The following is a 19929-nucleotide window of genomic DNA, read 5'->3' as shown; positions in this document are numbered from 1 at the left end:
TGGTTCATTCACTCCTTCCTTAAACAGTTCTCCCCCGGTGCCCCCACACACAGAGCACAAGGAGCCCCCCACACCCTCCCAGCTCCCACCCCGAGCCCCCACGGTCGACGCTGGGCGCCCCACATCTCACTGTGTTCTTTTATTTTTGTAGTAAACTCTGGAGGTGGCTGTGAGGGTCGTGGGGGGCTGGTGGGGAGGGGGCCCCTCCTGGGTGGGGGCTGGGGGCGGGGTTATTGCTCTGAGCTCCCTGTCCCCAGGGGAGCCTGTGTGGGAGGGTGTCAGGACTGGGGCCGGCACGGGGGGTTAGAGACACGGCCACACAAACACACAGGTCACAGCACAGGGGCGGGTGGGGGAGGCTGGGCGCCATATTGCACTTTGGGAGTGGGGCCAGGTGGGGACCCCCTCCAACAGGAGCCTAGGGAGGAGGCTGGAGGCCATCACGTTCGCTCCCCCTGCTGTGGAGGGGGAGGTGGACCCCCACTCTGGGGCTGGGGAAGAAGGAGCCGAGGGCAGCAACGGGCCCGGCCCTGGGAGGGTGCCAAGGGTGGTCCTGGGCCTTGGACAGCACATCGAGGGCAGATGGGTGGCTGCCCTGGGCCCCGCCTCTGTAGAATCCGTCAGCCCACGCCTGCTCAGCTGCCGGTCCCCCCTTTGCCCGCCTTGGCCTTGGGGGGCACGGGGAGGCCCTCATCGCCCTCACTGTCAGAGCTGCAGCCGCTGACGTCGGTGATCTCCAGCTCCGAGTCGCTGTCCTCCTTCCCACCCAGCGCGGCCTCAGAACCCCCAGCCCCAGGCAGCGCCAGCCGGGGGGCCGCTGCCAGGCCTGAGGGTCGCTCAGGGCCCAGGCCCTCCCCTGTCGCAGCAAGCAGGGGTGCGGCTGTGGGGCCTCCCCCTGCCCCTGCAGAGGGCAGGTGGCCCAAGGAGCTGGCCAAGGGGTTGGGGTAGAAGTGCGGAGGGTACAGAGAAGGGGGCAGCTTGGGGAAGGGGCCCGTGAGGTATGGGTTAAAGTTCCAGGGGTACTCAGGGAAGGCGCGGCCGTAAGGACCCAGCAGGCCAGGGGGCTTGGAGTAGCCGGTGGCACCTGGGGGGGCACAGGGGTACATCAGGCTGGGCCCCTCTGCCACAGCTAAGTAAGGGGGCCGCCTCCTGCCACATCCCATCCCTCCTTCCCCACTGTCCCTCCCACACAGCCTCCTGCCACCTTCACGTGCCTCCCCCAGCTCCAACTCCCCCACCCCGTCTCCCCATTCCTTTAGCACCCCTGAAAGCCCTTCTCCCAGCTTGTTATCCCCGTTCCTTCCTCCCCTGCCTCCTGTCCTCTGGCTTTTAAATATGCCACAAATGCACCCCAGCCTCGCCAGGGCCTCCTTCCTCCATCCTGTCCCTCCTCCCTCAAACACGTGCAGCATCCCCCCCTTCCCCGCAGCTCCCCAGGACCCCCAGGCTCTTACCAGAGCCCAGGAATGGGAAAGGACTGTCCAGACGCAGTTTGTCCGTCTCAGGGGAGAACAGGGGTGTCCGGGCCCCCGGCTCTCCCAGGCGTGGGGCAGAGAACAGGGTCTGCAGGGTCTGGAGAGGGAGGTGGGAGGTGGCTGCTCAGATTAACTGCCCCACCCGGGGGTTCATGGCTGGGGGGGCCCAAATGCCCCAGTTCTGGGATCCCAGAATCAGACTCACCTCAGGGGTGAGGGGAGGAGCATCTGGCCCAGGGGCCCCCCCAAAAGGACTGGGGGTCAGCAAGAATGGGGAGCCAGTGGCAGCTGCCGCCACATCCAGCAGCGGGTAATTGACAAGCACGACTTTGCTAAAGTTGAACTTGTAGGTGAACCTCTTCCCTTTGGTCTTGTGGAGAATCCGTTTGTTGTAGTAGTAACTGTGGGGAGAGGCGCGTGGTGCTGGGGGGACACCCAGGGAGGTAAAGGGGGGCCCTGGGGCAGGGTCTTGGGTTTCATAACACGTGCTCTTTGCCCAGAGCACAGCAATTTGGGGAAACTGAGGCTCACGGAAGTCCCTTAACCAAGGTCACAGGGCAAGGAAGGGGTGAGGCAGGAGCTGGGATCCTGCCGTGTGACTCCAAAGCCCAGGACTCAGGTCTTTGCCTCCCGTCCGCTGACAAGTGGTTATAATAGCTGCACATGCAGAGCCCTGCGCCTGGGATCCAACAGGACCATGTCCTGGGATGTAGAGGGAAGCCCCCAGGGGGTCCCAGGAGGACAGCAAGGGAGAAGGAGGTGGGAGCCCAGGCCCCCAGCCCTCCTCACCGCAGGGCCCGGCTCAGCTTGTCGTAATTCATGTGGGGCTTGCACTTGCGGATGCCCCAGAGCCGGGCCACCTCGTCGGGGTCCTTGATGACGAATTCCCCGTAGTCCCCCTGCCAGGCAATGACGCCCTGGTACTCCTCCTTCTGCAGCAGCTCCAGGATAAAGTGCCACAGCTGGATCTGCCTCGAGCCAGGGGACGACTCCGGCTTGTAGGCCCAGTCCGGGAAGGCAAACCCTGGGGACAGGAGGCAGAGAGTGGCGCAGGGTCAGGACACCAAGTTTGGGGGCTCTAGGTCCTGCTGGACTTAGGAACTGGGAGGCATCCAGTCTTCCCTGACTCCAGGTCTGAGGAGCAGCCGCCCAGCCTAAGGCATCTTCAGGGACCTGGTTTCCACTCTCCAAACCTCTTTCCCTGGTGTCTAGTCCCCAGATTGTCCAAATATGGGAGAAAACCCAGTCCTACGGGGACCCTGGGTTGGTACTTCCGTCCTGATCCCCTCCCTTGGCACAGCTCCCCCAGGCACATCGGGGGTGGCGGGTGAGGGGGGCTGGTTTCCTGCACCCATGTGGTGGGGAGGAAAGGGTACCCACCTCACAGCACTGGCCCTTCTCCCTGCTACCCCAGCCTGCCCTGGGAGCCTCTGGTCTCCTGCACCCAGAACCCCCCGGCTCTTGCCCCCATTCCCAAGGCCCACTGCTGACCCCACCCTGGCACATCCCTGCTAGATCTGGGTGCACATCTGTCTTGCAGCTACCTGTGTACTCGTGCCTTTCACAACCCTGCATCCCCTCCCTGTGTCCATGCCCGTGTCCGTCTGAGAGCACACACACACACACACACACACACACACTCAACAGATACCCACAGAAGACAACATGTCACACAGACATCCGCTCACCCACCAGAGACTCTCAGCCACGCCATGGGACACACACACCAGAATGCCACACTCCTGCTGGGGGCCACCAAGGCTACACACCAGACACAGGCTGCCCAAGACATGAGGTCACGTCATCTCAACACACATTACACACCCGTCACAACACACACAATTACACATCTCAGGCCCCTCAGAACTGGGACCCACTGTATGACAAGAGACATGCAGGACCCCAAAGGCCTGGATAACACAGTGAGATGGAGACAGCAAATGCAGCACCAAGACATTCCTGTCCCCAGATACACAGCCCGACGGCCACACACAGGGTGACACCATGACAGCAGAGCAACCTCCCACACCCACACGCAGGCACACACGTGTCAACGCTCTGACACATTCATCTGCATCACATTTCACACTCGGGGTGTCCTGTGCCCCACTGTCCACAGACACCCAGAAGCTGGGTACACTGGGGGGCGTCTTGCCCGGCCCTGAATTTCACCTCCCATCCAGAAGGCCCCAGGCTTGGTCCAGCTTCTGTGCCCACTCCCATGCATGTCACATCCTCTGTCCCCTTCCCCTCCTCAGAGACCCCAGACCCAGGCATGAAAACAGAAGGCAGAATTAGCCTATAAAAAAGCTGGGAGCAGTGCAAGAAAGGGGAGGCCGCGGGTTGGGCAGGGGACGACCCTGAGCTGAGAGACCAGGGTCCTTGTATCCACTTGCTGTGTGGTCACAGGGCAGGTTTATCCACTTGCTGTGTGGTCACAGGGCAGGTCCTCACCCTCGCTGGCTTAAAATTTCAGAGGTGGGGGGCAAGGAGGAGCAGGTCCTGGTGTATAAAGGTGGGTGCTGATGCCTCCTGACCTGAATGCTGGGCAGTTTCCTCTCTGAGAGAGAATTTTTCTCAACTCCTTTTGGGGTCTTCTCAGATGCCAGGGCTCAGTGAAGACCGAGCTCTGGCTCATCCTACACCCAGAACAAGTCCTACTGGGGAAGCGACTGTATCACAGACACACCCACACACGACCCCAAGAAGACAATGCAAAACCCAACCTGGAAATACCAGTTGTCCTGGAATCACGTCCTCAAATGTGCTATACCTACTGAGACACAGCCAGAGAGGCCCCCCAGCCTCAGCAGGCAGACACACATCGTGACAGCCCCCAGTACTCACACTCACACACAGACCATGGGCTGAAAACCAGACACAGAGCCCAGGGACGCGTCCCCCCGCATTGCCCCAAACGCCGAGACATCATTTGGAATGCTACACACCACGCGACAGACCTGCAAGAAACAGGCGAAGCCTCTTCACCCGACTGGGGCAGGGGCACACTCGGGGGAGCTGGCGGACTCCCCAGTCCTAAGACACAGACATGCCCAGCCCAGAGACACTCAGGTGGCCCCCGATGCGCACGTACAAGCAGTCACGCCACTCACACAAAGATAGGAAGACACTGTGCAGACACACACTCCCAGTGTGACCCCTTCTTCGAGAAACGCAGAAGTGTGACAGGGACACACTGAGAGGAAACCCCAAATAAGCAGGCACAGAGTCGCGGTCTCTGCCGTACACACATGCACAGACACACGCACATGCTGCACATCGGCAGCGCCTGGGACCTGAGCTCAGTGCATGTCCCGCAGCCTTACTGTCCACACCCCCAGTTCTGAGCCTCTGCTTCCGAGCAAGCCGTGCTCTCTCCGGCTCTCTCTTCCCCAAGCTCGGGCCGGCTGGGTCACGTCTCTGTCCACACCCCCCTTCCTGGGTCCTGCCAACTGTCCATCTGTCCATCCGCGCATGGCCTAGTGCCCCTCCAGCCCCAGTCCCTGCTCTCTCTGCCCACGGGTCCCGTGGGAGCAGGCTGAGACGGACTCCTCACCCCTCCCTGCCCTCCATGCCGAGCCCACCCTCCGGAGAGCCCGCAGGTCCCAGCAGGAGGTGGCAGGGAGATCTGGCTGTGAAGTTTTGAGCCAAGTTTTTCAAGAAGGGGTTTGACTGGGGGGTCACCGACTGAGACGAGGGAGATGGACTCGGGACATGTGTGAGCACACGGAGATACAGAGAAGCGGGTGTGGCTCACTGGGGGGGCCTGAGGGCGGGGGGACGGGCTGGGGAGGTCCGGGCCAGTTACCGGGGGTCCAGAGAGCCGGCAAGGCGGGCGGGGCGAAGAGAAGGTCGGAGACACAGCTACAGTCCATGGCGGCGCCGGCTCTGCAGAGGCCGGGACAGACACGGGGACAGGGACAGGGAAGGCAGGAGAGACAGACACAGGTCAGCCAGCAGGGGCACTCCCAGGGCTTCCCCCCTCCCAGGTGCCCCCCAGCCTGACACCCGCGCCCTCTCCGCCCACATCCCTCCCGGCTGCTCCCTCCACGGGCTCCCTCTGCCCGCTGGTCTGCTGGTCCCCGTCAGTCCCCATCAGCCGATCCCAGCCTGAGCCACCGTTGCTGCCCTCCCAGCCTCTCCTGCCCGCAGCCTCCTCCTTCCTCCGGAGCCTCGATCGCTGACCACCCGCCCCCAGCCTCCCTCCTCGCCACTCGCGCGCTCACACTCGCTGGCTCTCGCGCCCGCCCGCCCCGCACCGGCTCTGCTGCTGTCTCTCTGTCCCCGTCTCTCCCTGACCTCTCAGGTCGGCGGTCCCTGCATCTCTGGGTCTCCCTGTCTCTCTCTGGCTGCCCCAGATTTATCTCACTCCGAAACTCACCCCCACGCCCACCCCGCCCGGCTGACCCCCAGGCTGGCTCTTCCAGCCCGGCGCAGCCCCGCGCTTCTTCTGAGGGCTCAGACCTGGCAGCAGCCCAGGGCGGGCTTGGGGACAGCCCCAGCCCCTACCCCTGCCCCCTGCCCCACCCACCCTGAAGGGCAGCACTCCCACAGACCCCCCCAAACCTGCTGGCCACCCTGAAGACCTCAGCCACTTGGATATGCCTCCCACGTGGACACCCCCACAGACACCCCTTCCCCTCAGATCTGCCTCCCCCCAGACACCCCTCAGATCTGCCTCCCCCCTCAGACCAGCCCTCCCTCTCAGACCCCCTCCCTCAGATCCCCCCTCGCTCAGTCACCCCTCTGCTCAGACACCTTGTGCCCCTAAGGTGCTCCGCCCCTCCCACCCCTTCCCCCTTGCGACAGCCCCTGCCCCTCGGACACTCGCCCCACCCCACACCCAGTGCAGACTCAGACTCGGTGCCCCTCAGACACTCCTCTTTGGGTTCCCCTTAGATACTTCAGCCCCTCACAGGCCACCCCCTCAGACCCCACCTCTCCAACACTTTCCTCAGACTCCCTCCTTCAGACCCCCGAGACCACGCCCATCGGAGCCCCCACACCTTTCCTCTCAGACCCCCAGCAGCTCCCCACAGGTGCCAACACCCTCAAGCCCCGTAAGCCGCACCCCGGGACACTGGACAAGACTTCTCAGGACCCCATGTCCCAAAGACACCCAGCATCCTTCCCCACGGCCCACCCCAGGATCTCCCCCACGTGCACCCCCAGCCTCGTCTGCCTCCTGGGGTCTCCCCTGCCCCAGGTCCCCCCTACTCCCACCAGCCCCCATCTCCTCCCTGGCTCTCTGCGTCCTTGGTCTCTCCTCCCTGCTGTGTCGCCTCCCACCAGCCCTATTCTCTCTCCTCCACCTGGGGGGGTCTCGCCCTCTGTGGCCCCCTGCACCTCTCCCCAGCGCCCTCTCTCTCCCGCTGTCACTCAGTCCCTTCCCAATCTCGGTCGCCCACCCCCACCTCTTTTCCAAGTGTCTCTCCCCGGCCCCTCTCCTGTTTCTCCCTCCCTGTCTCCCTGTCTCTGCTGCCTGTGTCTCTCCCTCTCCCACCGCTGCCCCACGTCCCGTCTCGTCTCTCCCCCCCTCCCCGCCTCCCGCGCTCGCCTCCCCGGCCCCTCCTTCCTCCCCCGCCCCCACCCCCCGTTGGCCCCTCTCATTTCCGTGTTGGTTTTGATTTCTCTTCCCGACGCTTTCAACTCCCCGCCGCCTCCTCCGGACACGTTATAACGAGGAGCCGTGGGATCGGCGCTCCGGGCCCTGCTCCCACGCTCCCCCCGCTGTCTCTCGCATGCATCTCTGCCATCTCCAGGTCTCTGCTGCCACTTTCCCCGTCTCTGTGCCCAGCCGCGTCCTGCTTCAGGCCCCACGGGGACCTCGGCCCCCACCCCACCCCTCCCGCTGGGTCCCCGCCCTGCCCCACTCGCCCGCCCTTGCCTGCCTGGGTCCTGTGCGTCTCTGGGTCTCCACATCTCTCTGTCTCTGTGTCCCCCCATCTCTGAGGCTCCACATGGCTCTGTTTTTATGTCCAGGGTCTCCACACCTCAGCCTCCCTGCCTCTGTTTCCTCATCCCCACATCCCCTCCTCCCCACGTCCCTGTCCCCGTGTCTCTCTGTCTCTCTCTATCTTCACCTCCACACCCATCCCCGTGTCTCTGTGTCTCTGTCTGTGTGTCTCCATCTCCATGTCTCTGTTTCCGTCCCGGTGTTCAGTGTTGGTCTCCTGGGGTCCCTTTGATCTTGCCCTGCCCCTGGCACCCCCCTGGCCCCATTGATCGCTGATCGACCAGCCAGCGGAGGGAGTGGGGCCTGCGGCCCGGGGCTGCAGGGCCGGACAGGGGCCCGGTAGGCCGGCTGGACAGACGGACAGACGGCCGGCCCAGTAGAGGCGGAGGGGGAGCAGCCGCAGCCCCCGCCCCTCCCCGCCGGCCGGCGCGGTGCGGATGGGGACTCCGGGCAAGCTTTAATTTTTAATTTTATTTTGCTTCCTCCACCCCCCTCCGCCCCCCACCACCGCCGGCAGCCATGGCACCGAGTGTGTGTGCGCATGTGAGTGAGGCAGCGTGGAGGGCACCGGGCAGCGAGAGGCCGCCTCCTGCTCTCCCTGCCGAGCACAACCGCACAGACCCGCCAGCCCCGGCACGCACACCCCCATGTGCCACCCGGCACACTGCACAGGCACACACATCAACACTGGCACACACACCACTGCCACACAACACACATCTCACAGATGCATGTGTCAAAGTCACACGCACCAACACGGGCACACACAGTCTCACACACACACATCAGCACAGTCACATTGGCTCAGAAACACAGACGCACGGTTTACAGATACACACACAAGACACCAATTGGATCCCTCACCGAAACAAAGACACACAATCACTACACAGACACACACACTGCACAGACACACAGTCACACGCTGAGGCTCCCAATCAAACACAGAAACACGGATCTACAGCACACACGCAGAGACATCGCACAGGGACACACCCAGACACAGGTGCACAGCCACGCCAGTGACACAAAAGTATGCAGAGTCACACAAGCAGCAGAGACCCTCGAGTGCGCACACCTGTACTTAGTCAGGTGAGGAGCAGCAGAGGTGCACACACAGCACCAACCTAGACGGCCAGACCAGACAGCAGGCACACACGGCCACACACACGCACACACACACACACACACACACACACACACACTCTCACAGGACGATCCTAGGACCCGCACAGCGGCTCCCGCAGACACACACTCACACACAGACAAGACACACTCGATGCTCAGTGGGGCGGGGGTGGGCGCTCAGAGCTAACCCCACCCCAGGGTCCCTGCTGTTCCTGCTGCCATCTGTCCATCTGTCTGCCTGTCCCCCCGTCCTTCTCTGCACTTCTCAATCACGTCTCCGCACGTGTGTGAAGTGTGCACTTGTCTCAGACCTGCCAACGTCGCTGTCCCTCATGACACAGGTCTCCGGGTCTGGTTGTCAGCGCCTCTGTGTCCCCTTCTGTCTCTCCCACTGAAGGTCTTTGTTGCTCGTCTCTCTGTCTGCCTCTCTCTCTAAATATCTCCATCTCTGAGTGTCTCTGTCTCCACCTATCTCTGTCTCTGTCTCTGTCTCTGGGCTTCTCCTCTGTCTCTCTTTGCCTCGTCTCCTTGCCCCCCCATCACCCCGGCCCCGGGCTGGGGTTTAACCAGTTGTTTTGATTTCTCTAAGCTGCGCCAGCCGCCTCGGGAGCCGCCTCGGGCCTCGCACCCCCCCAAGCCCCTTCATCCCTCGCCCAGGCCCCCCCATCCCCACCTCCCCTTAACACAATCTGCACAAGTGGAATGAAAATTGATTTTTTTTTTAAATTTCATATCTTCTCCGGGGCTCTGTCTAAAGAGGAGAGAGACGCGGCCCAAGACCCTTCTCCCGCCCGCCGCCCCCGCGTGTACACACCATGCCCTGGCTGCACCCACCCGCGGCCACACATCCAGACACAATCTGGGGACACATCCCTCCCTACGCCACATGCCCGTGCAGGACACATCTGTGCACACAGTGGAGACCCACAGCAATGCCCACCAGTGGGCACAAGCACCATGCACACCCTGGTGTGGGCCTGCTGCCACCCCCCACCCACTTGTCTCCGCAGGGATTAGAGAAGACCAGCCCCCACCCCGTCCCAGCTGGGCACAGCAGCCTGGCTCCCCGTGGTCACACCCTCCATATGTGTGCTTACACACCTGTCCACCCAGATCAGGACCACGGCCACGTGCACACAGACCCAGGCTCAGGGGCTGTCCCACCACAGGCACTGAGGAGACCCCGTGGCTGTCCTGGAGAAGAGGGGGCCGGGGGGTGACAAGGGCTTTCCTATATGGACGTGTCCCCCTCACCCCCAATGCCACCCCCGTTCCTGCCCCGCCCACATCATCCAAAGTCCCTGGCCCGACCCTGGGTGGGGATGTCTCTGTGCCTGGGGCATACACACACATCACACTACACACACATCACACCACACACATCACACCACACACACATCACACCACACACATCACACACACATCACACCACACACATCACACACACATCACACCACACACACATCACACACACATATCACACCACACACATCACACCACACATATCACACCACAGACATCACACCACACACATCACACACACATCACACCACACACATCACACCACACATATCACACACACATCACACCACACACATCACACACACATCACACCACACACATCACACCACACACACATCACACACACACATCACACCACACATATCACACCACACACACATCACACACACATCACACCACACACATCACACCACACATATCACACCACACATATCACACCACACACACATCACACACACATCACACCACACACATCACACCACACATATCACACCACACACACATCACACACACATATCACACCACACACATCACACCACACATATCACACCACACACATCACACCACACACACATCACACCACACACATCACACCACACATATCACACCACACACACATCACACACACATCACACCACACACATCACACCACACATATCACACCACACACATCACACCACACATATCACACCACACACACATCACACACACATCAAACCACACACATCACACCACACACATATCACACCACACACATCACACCACACACACATCACACCACACATATCACACCACACACATCACACCACACACATATCACACCACATACACACACACATCACACCACACATATCACACCACACACATCACACCACATATGCACACACACATCACACCACACACACATCACACCACATATGCACACACACATCATACCATATATGCACACACACACCACAGAATACACACATCATACCACACACACACATCACACCACACCACATACACACACCACGCCATACACACTCATCACATATAAGACACCACATCACACACATCAAACCACACACATCAAACCACACACATCACATACATATGCATACCACACATACCACACCACAAACACACACCTCACACCACACACATCACACACCATATCACACATATCACATCACACACATCACACTACAAACCACACCAACCACACACATCACACCACAAACACACCACATACACACACATCACATACACACATCACATGTACACACCATATCACACACACATCACACCATCCCACACATATCACACACCACACACATCACACCATATACACACATACCACACCACACACATTACACACCACACCACACACATCACACACACCATATCACACACATACCACACACATCACACACCACACATATCTCATATACAATTACACACACCACATACACATACATACTACACACATCTCACGCACACACCACCTATACTACATATACACATACCAAACTAGACACACACCACATACACACAGTACACCGTACCCATCACACACGGACACCACACACACACACACACATACCACATACACACCACACACACACACACAGATGCACCTTACTACTCCTCTCAATGCCACACACTGCCATCCCCACACGGGCACACAACAGGACAAAAACACACAGCCACTCATAACACACAGACCAGGAAAGCACACACAGAAGCACACACAGTCACACCAAACACACATCAGTGTTCACACAGCACAGAACACGGCCTCACACACAGACTTGGGCACAAGTTCACACAAGTTGTACCCACACGCACCACCCAGCAGCCACACACAAACACACAACCACACAAAGACACTTAGGCATACCCTGTGCACACACAGCCACTGGTACTCTTTAGGGCTGGACACACCGTCTCACTCACTCAACTGGTACGAACAACACGCTTCCTGCCCGCCCCGCACAGAGAACACTGCCCACGTCCGAACCCAGACTCAGACACAAGCCCACGGGCTCAGAGACAACAGCAGCCCCTTAACGCAAACACACAAACTCACACCTCCAGTCTCTGACACACAGATTTCGGGGGCTCCTCCTTGGTGGCATCCCTCACACCCACTCACCAGCCCAGCTCCTGGGGTCCTCTCAGGGTCACACCCGCTTGGTCCTTCCACCCTGTTTCTCTGAGACTCAGCCTTCTCATCTCGCCCTGGTCACTCGGGCCCACCCTCCATGACCACATGATTTGGGGACACAAGACACAGCACAACTCTAGAGCTTAGGACAGTCACACCAGACACCACTGAACACCACACACAAGTCACATGGACATGCTCACAGACATGACATGTGTGGCTTTACGTGGCCCCATGCTTGGTCACCTGTGTCCAGGAACATGCATATCTACACTTGTCACATTTACATACGCTGTGACACAGTCACACAGTCATGCACACACGTACTACTAGAAGGCGCACACACACACACACACACACACACACTCATGGGGACCTCTGCCAAGGCTGCATTGCACCAGACAGACAGCGACAGGCTGGCAGACAGACAAGCACTGGCTTCCTGGCCTGGAGCAGGTGCGTCTGTGACCCCAGGTTTGGGGGTTGGGAGGCGCCAGGCTAGGGACAGGGAGGCCTATCTGGTGGGGCAGGGCGGTGACCCACTCCCAGCCCCTCTCTGTCTGGGGCCCTTATGTGTATGTCTCTGAGTCTCTGTCTCTCTCCCCAAGTCCCAGTCTCTGCACGGATGTCCCTGGGGCTGCAGCCAGCACTCAGAACAGTGTCAGTGGGGGAGTTGGCGAGGGAGCGTCCCCAGGGAGGTGGGAGCCGCAGTGCCACGCACCCCGCCTACCAAATAGCACTGGGGGAGGGAAGCGGGAGGGCGGGAGGCGCCACCGCCAGGCTCCGGCTCTCACTGCTCTCCCACCGCCTGCGCCCCCTCCCCTTGGAGACCCAGAGAGATGGAGGAGGCTGGGGGCTGGCGGGGGTGGGGGGCACAAAGACACAGAGACACGCAAAGAAGTAGAGAGACAGAGGGGGGAGAGCAAGAGGGAGAACAGAGGGGCCGAGAGAGGAAGGGGAGATGGGGAGACAGGTTGACCCTGACCCCAGAGAGGGAGGAGGGGCAGAGACAGAGAGAGATGGGGGACTATGGGGAAGACAAGTCCCACAAAAACAGGAAGAGGAAGTGAGATGAGAGAGATACAGAGAGAGATAGTCAGAGACAAAGAGACACAGGGGGATCTGAGCTGGGGAACGAGGGAAGAGGGAGCGGGTGGAGGGAGGCTGAGACAAAGTGAATCAGAGGGCTGAGGTCGCGGGAGAGCACAGGCCGGAGCCCCCGGTGAGGAGGAAGGACAGGAGGGGCAGAGATGCGGAAAATTGAGGGATTAGGGCGAAGGCAGAAGAGTGGATGCGGAGGGCTGGGGCCAGCAGGGAGAAGGCTCCACCCAGCCCACCCGTCCTTCTTCAGTCCTGGGGGCAGTGTCCCTGGGGCCTGACCCACCCCAAATCCCAAGCTGCCCCCCACTCCTCACCTCCCTGACAGCCCCACGCCAACCTCACCACATCGTCCTCCTCATCCCCTTCCCAACTCCAAATCCTTCTTTAATCCCAGCTCCACCCCCCACTGCATGCCCCAGACCCCAGACCCTGCCCCACTTCCTGGGCTAGACCCCCAGCCCCACCTCCTGCACCAGGGAAATGCCTGGTGTCCAGTGCTACTGCAGGGGTGGAGGACGGAGGGCTGAAGGGGAACTGTCCTGGCACCAGAGCCCCTCCAGACCATAACCACCGAGGGCCAGGGGCTCAGTGTCCCGTTTGTGAGGCTGGCACCTAGTGCGTGCTGAGGAAATAGTGTTTAAGTGGAATCCGGATGAAACTGAGCAGGGCAGGGAATCAGGACAGAGGGACAGGGATGGGGAACTAGGGATGGAGCTGAGAGCTACAGAGGCAGGGAGGGACGGGGAGCTAGACTGACAAGGAAATGGGGAGAAGTAGGTGACTGAGGGTTAGGGAGAAGGAGGAACAGAGAAATGGGGCCAAAGACCCAAGAGGGTGCACGTGAGGGGCAGAGAGTTGGGGACAAGGAAGCAGGAGGCAGAGGCAGCGGACAAGGCCCCAGGGCCTGGGAGAGGTGCGGGGCGGGCGGCTGGAGCTGGGTGCCCCGGCTGCCAGGATCCCACAAGGGCCAGGGTCCGGCCGGCTGGGGGAGGCTAGGGCTCCAGGGGCATCAGGCGCGGTGCTAATTCAGCGCCATCGATCAGACGGGATGAGAGCAATAAATTATTGTGACAAGATGCAATCCTGGCCCGCGCACTGCCGCCGAGGCGGATCGATCCCTGTCCCCAGCCCCACACCGGGTCCCATGCCCAGGCCTGGGCTGGCTGGGATGCCTCTGCCCACCGCTCCCTCCATTCCCCCTCCACGCACTCTCTCCCACCGACAGCCAGGCGGGTGGCAGCGCTAGAGAAAGGCAGTACCAGAGGGGGACCCACAGAGGGAAGTTCAGCCCCTCTCTGACCGGCCTTTTCCCTCCCTCAGCACGCCATTCTCACCACCATCTGGGAGGTAGGAAATGCCACAGTGCCCATTTCACAGATGTGGAAACAGAGGCTCAGATAGGAAATGTGACATGTGACGTGGCTAAACTCCCTAGGGGGCGAGGGGTGGAGCCTGGACTTGAACCCAGGGCAGTACGACTTCAAGCCCTCCAGTACTGGCACTGTTAGGGAAGAGAGCACAGGACAGAGACAGAAAAAGGGGAGAAGAGACAGAGAATGAGACAGAGACAGTGAAGAGTACGGAGAAACAGAGTCGGAGAGATATACAGAGACATGGAGAGAAGCAGAGACATGGAGACAGAGAACCAAGAGAGACAGGGAGAGAGACTGAGACTGCAACAGAGGGATGGAGAGACTGAGAGACAGAGACACAGAGACAAGGAGACACTCAGAGACAGGCAGAGATGGGCGGATGAGGGGAGGTGCAGATGGGGAAGGGAAGAAGGGTGGGGTGGGATGGGCTGCAGGAGGCCAGGGTGTGTGGGGAGGCAGGTGTGTGCTGGGAGGGGCTGTGCTGGCTCCACAGGGCTGGGGGCAGGTGGGGTGAGGATGCAATGACAGCCCTGGCCCCAGGAGTCACTCACTGGGAGCAGGTGTGTGAGCGGGGTGGAGGGCGAGGAAGTGAGGCCAGGTGCAGGGAGCCCAGGCAGTGATGGCAAAGAAAGTGCTGCCGCAGTCACTAGGTGGACGGCTATGTCTGTGGAGGGAGGAGGTCACCTGATGGGCAGGTGTGGGAGGCAGGGACACCTGGATGACAAGAGAGCAGTCTCCGAAATCAGACGGCCGGGGTTAGACCCAGATCTCCAATATCTACTGGGCTCTGGGATGGCAAAGAAGCTCTCTGGGCTCAGTTTCCTTCTCTGTAAAATGGGGATAAGAGTTAAATGCCTGCCTCATAAGGCTCCCATGAGGACCAATGGGACAATAGGTGTGGAGAACTTAAACAGTGCTGGTCACAGGGTCAGGAGGTCTCCTCCTCCTTCTCCTCCTCCTCCTCCTTCTCCTCCTCCTCCTCCTCGCCATTGCTATGTATGGGTGAGGGCAGGTGTTCCCTGGTGAAACAGGTGGGGAGCAGTCAGGAATGCAGACTCTCAGTCCCTTGCTGAGGCCCCGGAGTCTGCGCTCTAAGGAGCCCACCAGGTGTTTCTGATGCAGGCTGAAGCTGGGGAACCTCAGACTTGAGGCATTCTGTCTGCTGCAGGGAGAGGTGTCACATGTGTTTAACACATGGTACAGGTGTTACTGTGTGCACGGAGAAAGGCGTTCCCTGACGAGATAGCTGGTCAGCAACACGTGCTATGAACAGGGACAGGTGTTTCTGGAGAGAAGCAGGCTGGAGACAGGTGTGAGGGATCTGAAGGTTTGGTCCTGAGGGTGTGGAGGTGACAGGTTGCATGGACAGTCAGTGAAAACGAACATAGAGAATGAGGCAGTTGGGGGTGGACAGTGGGTTCGTGATGCTCACAAAGGGACGAAAGGACACGGGTCGTGTGGATGTTTGCGGGGAGTAAAAGGAGAGCGCTGGTGCCATGTGGGGGCCAGGTTCCCATATGTGTGGCAGGGCTGTGTCCAGGAGGAGCTGTCCCCTTTGGGCACAAGTTGCTGAGGACAGGAGTGTGGCAGAGACCCATCTGAAGACATGTAAAGAGAGATTACGGGGCTGCAGGGGTGTGTGGAGGTCTCAGTACCTGTTTGCTGAAGAAACGAATGAATGCGGCACCTGAGCAGAGGAAGCCTGGGATAAACAGGTGAGCAACAGCAGGTGTGTGGAGGTGTTCGTGTGACCTTGAGCAGAAAGGAAAGAGGAAGTGACAAACACGGGAGGGGAAAAAAGAAGAGACATGGACAGATAGTACCTGAGGGACAGATGTGGGGAAACAGGTATACAGGTGAGGCAGATACCTGTGGCCAAGGACGTATTTCCTGTCCAAACGTGTGTATGTGTGAAGTGGTGTTGTGTGTCGTGGGAGAACAGAAGTGGCAGAGACAGAGTGAGGAAGAGTCAGACCCAGGTGAGCAGCAAGTGTGCAGGTGGGACTCAGAGGACAAGGGCTTGCGGGATACAAGGGATATAAAGGAGGGTGTGCACGACACCCAGGGACCAGCGGATGTGTGAGGAAATAGGTGAAGACGTGCCTCTGTTTTCTGGAATAAGTTACCTGCAAGACAAGTGGGAAGGACAGGTATGGGGGACTGTGGTGGAGTTGAATGAAGCTGGCAATTTATGTGGAATGAGACAGGAGTCAGGGAGTTAGGTACAGGCAGAGAGTGGTGTGAGCAGCAGGTGTGTGCCAGAAGCTCTTCTGGAAGGATGCGGGTGGGGTGGAGGGGGAGGTGCAGCATTATAAAGAGCGGGTGGGAACCAGGAGGGTGGGCAGGGCAGCCGTTACCTGAGCAGACAGGTTAAGAGGTTGCCTGTGTGAGCGCTTGAGGGGGTGTGAGTGAGTGTGTGTGTGTGTGTGTGTGTGTGTGTGTGTGTGTGTGTGTGGTGAACAGGTACTTTGTGCTTGAGGGGAGGGCGAGGTGAAGAAATAGGAATGTGTGAGAAACAGGTGTGTTCAGAGCATTAGAGGACAGATGGGATGGTTCAGGTACGGGTAGGAAGGGGACAATGTGGCATGAAAAGAGACAGATGCAGAGATTCAGGTGGGAAGGGGCACATTTGTTACCTGGAGGAGCAAGTAAAAGGGGACGTGTGTTACCTGCAAAATCACGGACATCTTTAGGGTAGGTTTGAGGGGGACAAGTGTTACTTGGAGGGGCAGGTGAGAGAAAATAGGTGTTACCTACAGGGGCAGATAAAGGAAACAGGTGTGGAGGACAGGTGTTACCGGCAGGGGACAGGTATAAGGAGACAAATGTTACCTGGAGGTCCAGATGTGGGGAGCTGAAGGGGAAACATGGATGTGACAGGTGTGTTGACAGACAGGTGTGAGTGAAAGGTGTTACCTGAGGCCACAGGTGTGTGCAGCATGACTCTGCCAGGTGGTTTGCTGACTCGGTTTCTCTCGCTTCCCTCTCCTCCCCTCCCTGGGGACCAGTTCCAGTTCTTAGTTCCCTCCCAGGGCTCCTGCGCTCCGCAGGACACGCAGTTAGCTCTGGGCTCAGCCAGGCCCAGCCTGCCGGGCAGCCGAGGCTCCTGAGGCTGCTTGGCGATGCGGAGCGCGTCTGGGCCTCGGCGGGCCGGCCAGGCGGGGGGAGCGGGCGGGGGGGGCCGTTTAGCCGTGATAGATCCGCGCGCCGCTTGTCTCTTAATCTCCGGAGCGACCGATCGATTCGCTATTTCCCTTTGTTGCCAGAAAATTCGATCCTGGGCCTGGAATTAGGTCCCCGGCTTAATCTGAGCGGAAACCAGCGAGGGGGAGACAGAGACAGAGATGCTGGGAGAGACCGAGACAGAGAGATAGTGAGAGACAGAGAGAGGCAGAGACTGAGAAGCAGAGAGATGTTGAGAGAGAAAGAGATATGGAGACAGATAGGCACAGAGATTGGGGGGAGACAGTCTAAGAGTTGAACCCAAAGAGCTGGAGAGAGAGGCTGTGAGAGACAGAGATAAAGAGAGAATCCGGGGAGATTTAGAAGTGGACACAGAGACACTGTCAGAGACAGAGACAGAGAGATAGTGAGGAGACACCTAGCCAGGAGAGAGATGGCAGAGGTGGCCCAGCAGGGCCCTTTGACAGTGGTGGAATGACAGATGGAAAGGGTGTCCCAGGGGAACACAACCCCTCCAAGGTCAGGGCCAGGCCTGTGCTCCCTGCCACAAAAGTGTGCAGACCCCAGAATTGGCCCGGATGTCCTTCCCACAGACCCTGTGACCCCTCATACCAAATAGCCAGACTCCAAATACCCAGATCCAAATTTGCAGACCCTCAGCCTTGAACTCCAACTCCAAGTCCAGACTTTCTGTCCCCCACTCAATCCAAACCCCCATGCCTACCCCCAACCCTAAATGTCCACACCCCCAGTCCTGACTCCAAACAGTCACTCCCAGCCTCAAATGTCTACATCTTCAGCCCCAAATATCCAGTCTTTTGGCTCTGAGCCCTCAGGTCCCAAATAGTCAAGCCCTCAGCCCTGACCTCTAAACCCCACGCGGACTCTAGCTCCAAATATCCAGACTCCTCAATGCCAAATATCCGGACACCCTCAGGTCGGCCCGCCAGCCCCCATTCCCAAATATTGAGACCCCAGTCTCTCACCGACCCCATCATGGTCGTTGTCACACACAGTCCCCTCCCCGCATCGCACCCCTGTCCCGAGACGGCCCCTCCAGCGCTGTCCCCCTTCCGCCTCCCCAGAGTTGGGCGCAGCCCCAGCCCGCCCCCCCAGCCGGGGCTGGTGACCCCCCGGCCTCCGCGTCTCCCGCCCTCCGAGCCCAGCTCCCGAGGTCTCCCGAGACCACCTCCCGCGCCCCGGCCCCCGCCTCGGGCAGGAATCCCCGCCCCCCATCCCCGCCCCTGCGCCGGCCCGCGGCGCTCACTCACTTTCTGGGGTTTGCGCATCGGCTCCGGTCCGGCGAGAAGTGCTTAAAGTTCGGATCCCGCAGCCATGGCCCCCGCGGCGTCCTGGGGAGGGGGCACCGGGGCAGGGGGCGGGCGGGGGGAGACGCCCGGAGACCCGGGAAGACGGAGACTAAGGGGACGCGGAGACCGAGTCTCCGAGACACCGTGCCAGGGAGAGACCCAGAGAGACAGCCAAGGAGACAGAGACGGGGGCGAGCAGAGACAGGGAGATGCAGAGAGAGGGGGAGAGACACCGAAAGAGAGACGCCAGAGGTGCAGGCGCGGAAAGCCGGGAACCGAGCTCCGGGCGGGAGCGCAGTGAGCTCGGCGCGGGCGGGCGCCGGGGCAGCGGGGTCGGCGCGGGGCGCGGGGCGGCCCTGCCTCCTTTGCTTCCTCCTCCTCCTCCTCCTCCTCCTCCTCTTCTTCCTCCTCCTCCTCCTCCCTCTGCTCCTCCTCGGCGCCCGCGCGCCTCCCGCCCTCGCGGCCGCCGGCCCCGCTCCGCGCGCAGATATATGGAGGCGGCGGCGGCGGCGGCGGGCGGTGCGGGGGAGGGGGCGGGAGCGCGATCGATGGAATATAATTTTCCTCAAACTCGGAAAATAAAGTTCAGAGCTGATCAAATTTGAAAACAGATGTCGAATCGCGACTCTAAATAAGGTTCGATCCCGGGACTGAGGGAGTGGGGGTGGGTGGAGGGTGGAGAGACCCCCTCCGCTCCCCTGGCCTCCCCCCCCCCGGCCCGCCCCGCCCCGCCCGAGCAGGACTCGCGGACAAACCGACAGGCGCGGGGCGGGGGTAGCAACTAGGTGGTCAGGACCCTGCTGGCCGTGCAAAGCTGGACCCGAACTGGAACACAGACCCGCAGACACATACAGGGCCTGGGTGGAGGACACACGGACAGAGGGACACCTGGGTACTGTGACGCACAGTGCAGACACTCGCGGGACACACAGCCACACACAGACACAGACAG

The 19929-nt window shown here is 60.1% G+C and overlaps 1 protein-coding gene across 1 annotated transcript; it reads right to left on the bottom strand.

Moving 5' to 3' along the window:
- Positions 1-124: 124 nt before the first annotated feature.
- On the bottom strand, positions 125-19335 carry ERFL (ETS repressor factor like). Its single transcript, XM_045531605.1, has 6 exons — positions 18939-19335; positions 5284-5363; positions 2265-2499; positions 1681-1876; positions 1455-1572; positions 125-1084 (listed from the first exon to the last, which is right to left on the bottom strand). The coding sequence occupies exons 2-6, from the start codon at positions 5348-5350 to the stop codon at positions 636-638; spliced, it is 1065 nt and encodes a 354-aa protein (XP_045387561.1). The 5' UTR covers positions 5351-5363; positions 18939-19335; the 3' UTR covers positions 125-635.
- Positions 19336-19929: the final 594 nt, after the last annotated feature.

The sequence above is a fragment of the Lemur catta genome, chromosome 19 (genome assembly GCF_020740605.2).
Source record: "Lemur catta isolate mLemCat1 chromosome 19, mLemCat1.pri, whole genome shotgun sequence".
NCBI classification, from domain to species: Eukaryota; Metazoa; Chordata; class Mammalia; order Primates; family Lemuridae; genus Lemur; species Lemur catta.
Note: the sequence above shows the minus strand (reverse complement) of the source record. Positions and strands in the feature narration are given on the sequence as shown.